At 43.0% G+C, this 13,504-nt stretch overlaps 1 protein-coding gene across 1 annotated transcript in view; it reads left to right on the top strand.

The window, feature by feature from the left end:
• Window positions 1–247: 247 nt before the first annotated feature.
• Window positions 248–13,504, top strand: part of LOC137624268 (uncharacterized) — a 72,169-nt gene continuing 58,912 nt past the window's right edge. The window contains 1 exon segment of the mRNA XM_068354806.1: window positions 248–475. Coding sequence (XP_068210907.1) covers window positions 332–475 — 144 coding nt within the window. The 5' untranslated portion in view covers window positions 248–331.

The raw sequence follows: 13,504 nt of genomic DNA, 5'->3' as shown, positions 1-13,504 counted from the left end.
TATTTTCTGTCCAATAAAATTTATTATTATTATTATCACCATTATTATTATTATTATTATTATTATTATTATTATTATTATAATGTATTGAGTATTCATCACACACACACACACACACACACAGGCTAAAGCCAATAGGAGTGCGCCTTACTAATTCTTGTTTACTTTTCGACCAATCAGCGATCTCAGCCAATCAGAGGCGCTCTAGCATCCCGCCTAGGGTCCCGCGCGCCGCTGTTCATTCTTTCTTCTGCACACGGCGTTTGGAACCATTTGTTTGGGTAGTAACCTCGTGTTTTTTGCTATTATTTACACTTTATCCCAGTTGATTATGGATAACCAACAGTGGGCGGATAGCCAAGGGCCTTCGGGAGGACGTAGACGCTTATGTAATGAGGAAATTCTGATTCATAACACTCCAAAAAGGAAACGAAATAGTGGCGAAACTTGTGTTTCTTCGACCACCATGAAACAGGTAGGTGCTCGCCATGTTGGACATACTTGTGAAGATGGTTGTTTCACGAGATTACTCATAAATATTTTGAATGTTCATTGTGAGTTTCGAGGAATGGTTGACTTCGACTAGCAGAATGGTTTACTTATTTACTTTAAAGGCTGCTTTTTCGGTCCTGTACAGCAGGGGCACCCTACTCTCGTTCGAAGAGCATTCAACATATTATTATTAAATGCTAAGCTACAACCCTAGTTGGAAAAGCAGGATGCAATAAACCTAGAGGCCCCAACAGGGAAATAGTTCACATCTCTTAATCCTTAATATCTTCAATTATTTTGTAGTCTCGCGGAAGCGATAAGGGTCCGAAGTGCTACTGTCCTCAGCGGGTATCATGTCCTCAGTGGGTCCTACCTCGCTGAGGCTAAACATGTTATATAGAGAAAATTCCCCCACCAGGCTATGTTGAGTTAGTGAATGGGGTCTCCCCTGCCATGTCCCTTCCAGGCAATGGAGCCATTTGTCATACATGATAATTGGTATTAACCTGATAACAACTTCACTCATGAATGTATGCCGAACGATAACATTAGCAACGTTACCAATGATACACAGTTACCAATGATGACTCGGATTGTTAAGGTAATATTACCGGTTACACAATATATAAATAGTACAAAAGAGTGCAGAACCTGAAAAACCCACCTAACCTAACCTAGTAGCTGACAGGTCACAAACCTCAGGTATTTACTGAGAACGGTAAAATTAACCTCGATACGAATGATACACACCATTACCAACGGTAACATTTGGTAACATTACTAGCGATAGTAATGCTAGATATTTCCATACGTATTTTAAATAATTTTTCAATATAAGTTTTACACAATATATAAAGGGGACATCGAATCTTGTGGGACGTGAGGTTGAGACTGACGGCTTGGCAGGCTAGCTATTGTGTTGGTCATCCCTGCATAATCCCTATATAACATGTTTAGCCTCAGTGGGTACGTGCCCACTGAGGACACAACCCGTTGAGGACAGTAGCACTTAGGGTACTGTTGGCGGAAGCTTATTCTGTAGTCTCGAGGATGCATATTTAAAGGATCTAGAGCCCACAGTAGATAGGTTTTAAACCATCTGTAACTATTCTCGTGTCAACATGATTTGTGGGCCGCACAATATGTAGCAATTCTCCTAAATATTTGGGACTCCCGGTTCTGATAACTTGGTGTTATTTTACATATTTTAAATTTAATTCTCGCTTTCATCGGCAGCCAGTGTAAATCAATTATAGAGGTGATCCTTTCTCCAAGTACTTAATCTGATCCAACTCCTCAAGTAACTCTCCATTCAACCTCGCACCACCTTCCCTTCCTGTACATCTCATAATCTTACTCTTACCCACATTAACTCTCAACTTCCTTCTTTCACACACCCTTACAAATTCTGTCACTACTCGGCCAAGCTTCTCTTCCTCGTTTGCAAGCAGTACAGTATCATCCGCAAACAACAACTGTTTTACCTCCCATTCATGGTCATTCTCGTCTACCAGTTTCTGGACAACCAATCCTCACTTCGTTTCCTATCCTAACACATGCTTTACTACTTTGTCGAAACTTTTCACTGCTTGCAACAACCTTCCACTAACTCCATATAACCTCACCACATTCCACATTGCTTCCCTATTAACTCTATCATACTTTTTCTCCAGATCCATAAACGCAACATACACTTCCTTACCTTTTGCTAAATATTTTTCGCATATCTGCCTAATTGGTAAAGTGTAATATTACAGTGGATGGAATTACAGTAGTCAATCCTGGTAATGAGAACTTTATCAACCATTTCGGTAAATTTGTATTGTATTACAGGGTGTGATTTCGAATAGAAAATATATGTTTTCCCATAGTAAATGATGTGATTTAACCGAATTTGACCTTCATTTCACCCGTAAAGAAACAGATCAACCAATTCGACTAACTTTAAGTTGCCGAATTGGTTGCTGTTATTACGGATGAAATGAAGGTGAAAACTGGTTAATCACGTTATTTCCTAGAGGAAAACTTATGTTTTCTGTTAAAATGGTTAAATATAATCACTGTTGTCATATATGTTGTGTTAAAATACTTAAATATAAGCACTTGTTCAACGGTGTCACTTCCCTTACCAATGTACTGCGAACGATAACATTAGTAACGTTACCAATGATACACAGTGTTACCAACGTTGACGTATGGTACACAGTTACCAACGGTACGGTGACATTAATAGCGATAGTAATGATAGATATATTTCCATACGTATTTTAAATAATTTTCCCATATACTGTAAGTGTTACACAACATATACAGTGAACCCTCGTTTATCGCGGTAGATAGGTTCCAGTCGCGGCCGCGATAGGTGAAAATCCGCGAAGTAGTGACACCATATTTACCTATTTATTCAACATGTATATTCAGACTTTTAAAACCTTCCCTTGTACGTAGTACTGTTAACAAACTACCCTTTAATGTACAGAACACTTAATGCATGTACTACAGTACCCTAAACTAAAACAGGCACAAATATTAAAGGTGATTTTATATCATGCATTTCCTAAACATGCTAAAAAGCACGATAAAAAATAGCAACCAATGTTTTGTTTACATTTATCTCTGATCATAATGTAGAAACAAACTGGAGGTAGAGCTTTGCTTATTACCCAGACATATTTCCCATACTTTTCCCTTAGAACTACATCACATCTTCCTACTTTAGATATATATATATATATATATATATATATATATATATATATATATATATATATATATATATATATATATATATATATGTGTGTGTGTGTATATATATATATATATATATATATATATATATATATATATATATATATATATATATATATATATATATATATATATATATATATATATTTCTGGGCTCGAACCTGTGCCGCCCAGTGAATAAGCTCCATTTAGCACTTATTCTTAGGTAATTTACTGCTAAATATACCAGAGAAAAAATGTAAAGGAGTGCTAGGTTAACTAGCTCGCTCACCTATTGGTGTCGGTATAAAATTGGGCGTATAATCCAGAGGTCCCGCACTATTTAGATTCATCCACGACAGAAACCCCAATAGAGGAGAGCCGTTCAACCTCACTCGGTACTACTAACACTGCATCCGCTCAGAACCCAACTCCTTTTAGCACGTCTTGTGTTGTAACCCGCTTTTTTGTTGTGCTCTCGTTTTTCCACTTATTTTCATTGGATTATGGCTTCTTCGTCGGTTTCCCTGGAGACACCGTCTAAGTTAAGTACCAAGCTTGGTTTTGCTGTGTTTTGAGCAACCTAGATCGTTTAATATTTGAATTATAGGAGTTTATTCTCTTCGTTCATACCGATCTTGCTTGATTCCACCTACAGTTGGTACTCCTGTTTTGAGAGCTTTTAGTTTCACTCGCGGTGTTACTATATGTATTATTTTTATTGTTAAATTTTATTTATTATTGTGGATATTCATTATTTAGCGTTTAGAACCCTCGTGGTTCACTTTTTGGGCCGATATCATTTACGTATCGTTATGGCTGCCGACCTTTGTTGCTAGGCGGCAATGTTATTTTTTAAGCCATCAGGTGTGTCTTTTGTGATTTAATTATTATGTTGCATGCCTTGCCCAAAAATTTTTTATGTGTTTATTTTATATTATCAACGCTATTACTATTATAATGAATATTGTGCTATTACTCCGTTTGATCTGTCTGGTTGGGGATCGTCAGTTGGTAGCCCTGCTGCTCCGTATCACGTAATCCTCCCCCATGCTCTCCCTCTCGCTAGGTGGGCGGCTAGGCTTCTCTCCCCCCCTCCCCTAGGGGACCGTGGCCTTCCCTCCTTTTAGAGGGGGTAGTTCAGTGTTTATGGACTTTGTCCTCCGGGTGTCCCGGCGGGTTCGTCTCTGTCTAGTCTGGTTGGCCACCGGTCAACAGAGTTGGATCCCGGTGCACCCTATTTTATATTCACTTATCACACTGGTTTATGTTATATGAAACCCTCTGGGTTCGGTTGGCGGTTCTTATCTACAGTTCCGTCCCCCTATTAATTTATAACAGTTCCTATGATTATATATAATGATTATATGACAGATCACTATCCCGGAGTTCCTATACGAATTGGTTTTGGATACTTTTATTTCCCGGCCCGGGGCTTAGCCTCGCCCCGGGAAATCAGACACCATGTGTCTTAATTTCTTGTTGTTGCATCCTTTTTTTATGCTCCCGGCTCGACCGGAATGGATGGCTATACTTTAGTCTTAAGCTAGACTTATGTTTAGGCCCGGGTCCTCCGGACCCCACCCCTACTTAAGAATATTACAGTTAAGCCCTAATCTTGTGTTAGACCTATGTTAGGCCCGGGTCCTCCGGACCCGCCCCTACTTAAGAGAATTACAGTTTCTCATATACTATTCTTTTTATAGATGGTGCATTGTCAGACGACGGCCTGTGCAGCTGTTCTACATCAGCCCTGCGGCCATACCGTCTGTCGGTCTCACGCCCTCTGCGGAGTGCAGCTGGAGGATGTCGTGGTATGGCACCCGGATAACTGTGTGGTCTGTTTTGACCTCGTTACCACCCTTGGATCTGACTCGGTGAGTCCCGTTGGCTATGTTGCCTTCTTATTTATCTTACCTTTTTTGGCATACATACACTTTTTAGTAAGATATCTATGGTCTTGAAGGACCACTGGGAGTCTTCCCTTTTTAATTCCCACTATTATTTCAGGCATCCCCGGAGCAAAAGTCTGCGGCTCGGGCCACACTGAAAGTGTGGGTTGGTGGTTTTGCCCGGAACGTGAAGTCCAAGCGGCCGTACGTCCTCTCCGAGGACTACTGTTCCTTGATTTACCCCAACGCCAAGTCTTCAGCCGCTGTGGCTAGGCATGTTGCAGCTCCCATCATTGCCCACATTGATGCCACCATAGCGGGGTTCATTGATCCAGAGCAGGATCCGTCGGACGCCCCTGGGGATCTAGAAGACAATGTTGCCTCCATGAACCTTGACGTGGAACCCATGTTATTGGATGATCCAGATACAGGTAGGGTGGTAAGTGAGGCAGGTGTTTCCGGCGCTGAGATTTCTATCCTCAGCCCCTCTCTTTCTTCTTCATCTGATCGCTCTTCCTTTCATGGTTTTTCTGGGGACCGTGATTCGTCCCAACGATCACACTCGGTTCCCCCCAAGAATAAGTCTAGAACCTTACCTAAAGCTCATAAGCCTCATAAGGCTTCTCATGGTTCTAAGCAGAATACAAACCTGTCATCTAAGGCTTCTGGCTCCTCCTCTAAGTCTCGCGACCCGGGAGTTCATTCCGCCACTCCGGCTGCTAGCCCGGGCCTTTCCGAATCAGCCATGCTTCGCATCGTGTCGGAGATGCAGGCCAAGTTGGTATCAGAGATGCAGTCTAAGATGGACACGATGTTCTCTAACATCGGTCAGAGACTTGGGGCATTAGAGCAAGGTGCTCCGGAGCGAGTCCAAAGCTCTCTCATCCCGGATGCCTCTAAGCTCCCGCCGTTTGCCAAGAATAACCCTTGGCGTATGGCTCTTCATTCCCCGTTCTCAGACGGAATGTTAACTTTGGAGGGTCTTGGCACTCGTCCCCTAGAGGACTTTGAATTCTTTCCTCCTGGTCTGGCATTTCCATTTCATGGTTATGCCAGGCTTACCGAGGAAGCTTTGGTTCGGTTAGACAAGGTCCCCAAAGAGACAGTCATCTTTCCTAAAGAGCAAGCCCAATCTGTGTGGGCCAGATTCCTGAATGACATCGGCTGCACCAACACCATGTTGACGCCTTATAAGAGCTCCTTCACAATGTTCTTAATGGACAAAAACACTGTGACTCCATGTGTCAATAAGGTAGCAGAGCTTGCCTTCCAATATGCTCTGGAGGAGAAGCCCTTGCCTCCCATCCGAGAGGTGGATCCAATCTCCCTCCTTCTTCCTTCAGGCATTGAGTGTTGGGACAACGTCCATACCACTTTTACCTCTGGCAAGCTAGCAGCAGACTGTGCTTCAGTAATGTTTAGTGAGCGGCTTCCCTGTCTCCCGGAATCCCTCATTAAACAGGAGTATGATTCCCGCCTACGCGTTGGCCGTACTCTGAACTTGGCCACTTCCACGGAGTCGATAGCCTTGACTTACGATACTGAGAGTATTTTTAAGTCTCTCAACAAGGCTACGTTGCAGTCATTATACTATGACCTGTATGACTTCGCTACTGCTAAACGCAGGTGTCGCAAACATGTCCTGGCAGAGGCGACTATTAGGCATGAACCTAATAAGCTTATCCGGTCCTCCTGTTGGGGTCCAAATCTCTTCCCTGAGGTTCTTGTAGAGGAAGTCTTGACGGAGGCCACTAGAGTCAACCAGAGCCTTAAAGCCCGTTGGGGTTTGACTCCTAAACGTAAATATGACCCTGCAAACTACCAAGCCCGGGGTAGGAAGAAGCTCCGTCCATATACCTCCACCCAGTTCAGGCAACAGCAGAGTGGTTCGTCCAATTTCCGGCTGCCTCTTCCCCCATCTCCTGTTGCCCCTGCACAGCCTTCCACCTCTCAGGCTCCTTCGGACGACTATGTCACCGTTCTGCTCCCTAAGAGCCAGCTTTCCAGTGCCTCCGCCACTTCTCCTGCCTTTAACCAGTCTTATGAGGCTCATAGCTCTTCCCAGAGTTATGGTAGAGGTAGAGGCTACCACCGTGGTTCTAACCAGAACAAAGGCAGGGGAAGAGCCTTTCGCAGGGGAAAGAACTTCCGAGGCGGACGTGGAGGCAACTCCTCAAACCAATACTGAGGTGCAGCAGGTAGGGGGGAGGCTCTATGCCTTCCGCAACAAATGGAGGTTCAGTCCCTGGGCTTTCAGTATCATCTCCAAGGGACTGGGGTGGAGTTGGATTCAAGGACCTCCTCCTCCGAACAAATTTCATCAACATTCCACTCCGGACCTGGTCGAATTTGTCCAGGATCTTTTACAAAAGAACGCCATACAAGAAACGAAACACCTGAAGTTTCAAGGTCGGCTGCTCAGTGTCCCGAAGAAGGATTCAGACAAGAGAAGAGTGATTCTAGACCTATCCCTTCTCAACTTGTCCATTCAATGCGACAAGTTTCGAATGCTTACCGTCTCGCAGGTGCGGACCTTACTTCCCCGTGGGGCCGTCACCACCTCTATCGATCTTACAGACGCCTATTATCACGTCCCGATAGCGAGGCACTTCCGTCCGTATCTAGGCTTTCGCTTAGGGGACAAAAGTTACTCCTTCAAGGTGATGCCTTTCGGGCTCAACATCGCCCCAAGGATCTTCACGAAGTTAGCAGAAGTCGCTGTTCAGGAACTCAGAAATCAAGGGATTCAAGTAGTAGCCTATCTGGACGACTGGCTCATTTGGTCAGACACCTCCAAAATTGCCTAAAAGCCACTCACAAAGTCATCTATTATCTTCAATCTCTAGGCTTCCAGATCAACTTCAAGAAGTCCCGTCTTCTTCCAAAATCGAAGTTCCAATGGCTCGGCCTGCAATGGGATCTTATATCTCATACTCTGTGTCTTCCCAAACCCAAGAGGTTAGAGATTGCAAGGAACACCAAACGCTTTCTCAAAGACAAAGTAAGTTCCAGACGACTCCAAGAGAGGATTCTGGGGTCCCTTCAGTTTGCCTCAGTGACGGATCTTCTTCTGAAGGCAAAATTGAAAGATATCAATCGTGTCTGGCGTTCGAGGGCGAACCGGAAGCTCCGGGACAGGAAAGTCCGCCTCCCTCCCATTCTACGGGAAAGACTTCTTCCTTGGACAAGAGCAAACAGTCTGTCAAAGTCAGTTCCCCTTCGATTTCCGCCTCCGAAGTTAATCATTCACACGGACGCATCCTTATCAGGTTGGGGCGGCTATTCCCAGCTCAGGAAGGTTCAAGGTCTTTGGTCCCCCTTGTTCCGCCAATTTCACATCAATGTGCTGGAGGCCATGGCAGTTCTTCTAACCCTGAAACGTCTCGCTCTTCCCAAGAGACAACACCTTCGTCTGGTCCTCGACAGCGAAGTGGTGGTCCGCTGCCTCAACAGAGGCGGGTCAAAGTCAGGGCCTCTGAACCATGTTCTAGTAGCCATATTCTCCCTAGCAGCCTTGAACCATTGGCATCTTTCAGCTGTCCACCTGGCGGGAGTCCGGAATGTAGTGGCAGACGCCCTGTCCCGGACCTCCCCTCTAGAATCGGAATGGTCACTCGATCTAAAGTCATTTCGGTGGATTCTCTCTCAGGTTCCCGGTCTCCAAGTGGACCTCTTCGCCACGGAGTCCAACCACAAATTGAGAGTATATGTGGCTCCCAATCTAGACCCTCAGGCTTACGCCACAGACGCCATGTCTCAGAATTGGGACATCTGGGAAAAGATTTATCTCTTTTCCCCGGTGAATCTTTTGCTGAAAGTTCTAGACAAGCTGAGATCCTTCAAGGGACAAGTAGCCTTGGTCGCACCCAACTGGCCCAAGAGCAACTGGTATCCTCTCCTGCGAGAGTTGAGACTATACCCTCACCCGATACCCAATCCGGTTCTGTCTCAGATAGTACAAACACGCGTTGTGTACGCTTCCTCAAACATTCAGAGCGCCCTAACTTTATGGACTTTATGAAGTTTGCGGCCATGCATGGTGCCAATATTGATCCTCAAAACACCCTGTTCCTAGAATCGGATAAACGGGATTCCACCATCCGCCAGTATGACTCTGCAGTTAAAAAGTTGGCAAAATTTTTGATAGACTCAGACGTGAACTGTATGAACTTGAACCTTACAGTCGCTTTCTTTAGATCTTTATTAGAATCAGGTCTGGCAGCCAATACTATCACCACTATTAAATCCGCTTTGAAAAAGATCTTCCTAGTGGGTTTTAACATAGACTTAACCGACTCTTTGTTAGCTTCAATTCCGAAAGCCTGTGCCAGACTGAAACCGGTTACTCGTCCTACCCCGGTGACCTGGTTCCTTAATGATGTACTCAAATTGGCTTCTGATACCATTAACAGTTCTTGTGATTACATGCCCCTTCTCAGGAAAACGCTTTTCCTGGTGAGCTTGGCTTCCGGGGCAAGAATTTCTGAACTGGCAGCTTTGTCGAGAGACCCGGGTCATATTGAGTTCCTGCCTTCGGGAGAGGTCCTTCTTTCACCTAACAAATTCTTTTTGGCTAAGAACGAAGACCCTCAGAACAGATGGTCCTCCTGGAAAATTGTTCCCCTCACGCAAGACCCGTCTCTGTGCCCTGTTACTACTCTTAGGTTTATTTATCCCGGACCTCCTCTAACTCCTCCGGGCCTCTATTCGTTAGAGAACAAGGCGGTACCATTACTATTAAAGGGATCAGGCAACAAATTTTGTATTTTATTAAACAAGCTAGCCCTGACTCTTTTCCTCTTGCACATGATATCAGAGCGGTTGCTACTTCGGTGAACTTTTTTCACCACATGAATTTTACGGACCTTTCCAGGTATACAGGGTGGAAATCACCGTCAGTGTTCAAGAAACACTACCTTAAACATTTGGAAGCCCTAAAATTTTCTACAGTAGCTGCAGGGAGCGTAGTTACTCCTAGGTAACTCGCAGGTTAATGCCTTGTCTCTTTATCTCTCCCTCTTACCTGCCTCATTTATACCCTATTGTATTCGTTGGTCTCGCACCTGAATACTGTTATTATATTTGTAAATTTTTAAAACTCCTGAGTATCTGTATATATTATCACTCACGGCATTATTATACCTACCTTATTTGTCAATTGTCTACCAAGTGGATTTATGTTCATATTTAAGATACCCTTATAATTGTTTTTTGGTACTCATCTCTGATTAAAGCATCCTGTATTTCCCTTACGCTTATGTTTTTTCCTTTATTTTGCAAGTTTGGTGACATTTTTCTCTTGTATAGATTCACTGGGCGGCACAGGTTCGAGCCCAGAAAAGGGATTTTGACGTAGGAAAAATCTATTTCTGGGCGAGGGACCTGTGCCGCCCAGTGAACCCTCCCAGCTCCTCTCCCTTGGAGTCCCCAAACTTTGGGTGCTAAGGAGTTGGGTTCTGAGCGGATGCAGTGTTAGTAGTACCGAGTGAGGTTGAACGGCTCTCCTCTATTGGGGTTTCTGTCGTGGATGAATCTAAATAGTGCGGGACCTCTGGATTATACGCCCAATTTTATACCGACACCAATAGGTGAGCGAGCTAGTTAACCTAGCACTCCTTTACATTTTTTCTCTGGTATATTTAGCAGTAAATTACCTAAGAATAAGTGCTAAATGGAGCTTATTCACTGGGCGGCACAGGTCCCTCGCCCAGAAATAGATTTTTCCTACGTCAAAATCCCTATATATATATATATATATATATATGTATACACATATACATACCTACATATATACATGCATACATATATATATATATTACTGTATATATGGGTTATGGAAAAAATCCGCGAAGTGGTGAATCCGCGATGGTCGAACCGCGAAGTAGCGAGGGTTCACTGTATATATAAAAAGTACAAAAAGGGCACAGAACCTAACAAACCCACCTAACCTAACCTAGGAGTTCGCCGGTCACAAAACACATATAATGACTATTGAGGAATGACTTACCTTTATGAAGAAGACGTCGAAACTTGCGAGTCACGGAAGGGTGAGACTGACGGCTTAACTCCTATGACTAGGAAGAGGATGGTTGTGGGGCCAATGTTTATGTAAAAAGTGGTTTGCATATAATAATATCCTCCAAGGGGGTAGACGACTCTTTCCAAAAAATGTAACTTTATAAGCAGTAACAGTATAACCACACCGACGTTTCTTTTTGGTTTTAGGTATCTTGGTTTCGGTATTACTGTAAAAAACGTGAATGTCTTTCCTGTAAGATAGAAGGGAACGGCACCTGGGGCACTGAAAACGTTGAGGTATTACATTGTGGGCTTTAAGGAAATTATCAACATTGGAAGAAGAATCATAAAAATCACCATGGAATTTAGCAAATGCTTTTAGGTATGGAATACTGCAGCCATTACAAGTTTATATAACTTCCTCCATCGCAAGATACGAAAAATTAAATCTCACTTGAAATGATGGACACTTTACTAGGTCAAATGTTTCCAGGGAAAAGGATTTGGTGGCAGGGGTATGAATAGACGCCTTAAAGAGATAAAGGAGGGGGTAGGGAAATATTAACTGACAACCCCCTTGTGCAAACTTTGAATACGTATGGGTTCGTGATTGGTTAACGGGAAAACAACGGAGTCTAGAGGGTAAAAATGAATGAATTGGATTGGGAACTTGTTCAGAGCAAGTATTTGTGTGAAATTGGGGTGTGACAAAGTAATATCAAAAGAAATAAAACCAATATAGGAAGTTAAAATGGAATGAATGATAAATAATATTGAATGGGAATATAAAATGAGCTGATTTTATCCGGTATAGGATAATAAAACGAGTAATTCTTGGGCCAAAAGTAATATGTATACGGGGTATTACATAACTAATCAAGTAATAGACTTGAACAGATCTGGTAGAGAGACCGAGAGTTACATCTCACGGTTAGAGAAGAAGGAAACATATTGGTGGAGGAAAAGTTTCTGCGCAGAGGGTCGAAACCTGCTATGTACGAGCGAACGAACGAGAGGGTCTACAACCAGCAAGTAGAATGAGAAAAATGAAATGAAAAACACTGCTAGTGTTAGCATGGTGTGCTAACATTTGATCTATATCAGACGTTGGCAGCACTGGTTACTGTATTTTTTCTTGAGACATAGCCTTTGCAACGGCGCCTCCATAGTTTATCCAGTTATACTGTTTTGTCTTTTCCTCCGGTTATTATAAATCCAAGAAGGTATTGTATAGAGTAGAAAATATTTGTTTTATGATTATACATCGTTTCCCCAGTATGTTTTCCCCACCCACAACCCCTAGTTCCCACTGGGGGTCCCCATTATCGTAGGATATAGATATATATGTATTTCTGAAACTATTCATTTGCGACGGGAACGAGTGTCATTTTCGAAGAGAGCATAATTTTTTCTATAAGAAAAAGTAGTTTTTTTTCCTAGGTTACATTGCCCTGTAATACAGTACAATAATACCAACCTGGTAGTTCCCAGGTCACAACCCTAGCTGGGGGCAAGCCCCCCAGACCCCGTTCCCAGGTCACAACCCCTAGCCGGTGGGCAAGCCCCGTGGACCCCCATCCTCAGGTCACAACCACTAGTCAGACCCCTCACTCCCCAGGTCACAAACTAAAAGTAAATCAGAAATAATTCCTTAGATTATGAAAAACTAAATCTTAAGTTAATTCCTTACCTTATGATTGACACAGTCTACTTTTTTTTTTGGGGGGGGGATCTTTACAGAACCTTTGCAGTATAAAATGTGCTGGCCTTCTCTAAAATTAAAGATGAAGTCATAATCGGACCTTTGAGGCATAATTTCGCTATTATTTTTTAATTTCACATGAACAAAAGCCTTAAACTACACAGAGAGCTTTTCCGCCATAATCAATTGCTGCCATAAATAAAATTACACTAAATTTTGAAATAGATTGATGTACTTCCCTTAAGTTCCCTCGTGGAGACGTCTTTTACGTGATGGTGGTTAATTTGAAACTGAAGGGGAAGGTGATGAAAAAACGGCCGTTGTAGAACAACATCCGGGAACTTAATAAGAAGTACTTGCAAGCCATTAATTAGTTTAGAAGAACCACCTGACTAATACGTCATTGTAAATGCACAGAAAGCTCCCTAGCCCCTATTGAACACAGATAAGTACCAAACTAGCCAGCACTCGTCCATTTTTCTTTGCGAATTCCAGTTTCGCTAGAAATTAGTGTACAGTATCATATATTCACCCATAGTAGCAACGATACAATGTTTAATCGTGAGTGAAGCGAGAATACAGTACCTCAAAACAGAAACCAATAAAATATTATCTCAATTCTTTATGGAGGTATTTGTGGTTTGATATGCAGACGCTCCCCAAGATACGAACA

Source organism: Palaemon carinicauda, chromosome 31 (assembly GCF_036898095.1).
Source record: "Palaemon carinicauda isolate YSFRI2023 chromosome 31, ASM3689809v2, whole genome shotgun sequence".
In the NCBI taxonomy this organism is placed as follows: domain Eukaryota; kingdom Metazoa; phylum Arthropoda; class Malacostraca; order Decapoda; family Palaemonidae; genus Palaemon; species Palaemon carinicauda.
The sequence above is the reverse complement of the archived record's forward strand: the minus strand, read 5'-3'. Positions and strand labels throughout refer to the sequence as shown.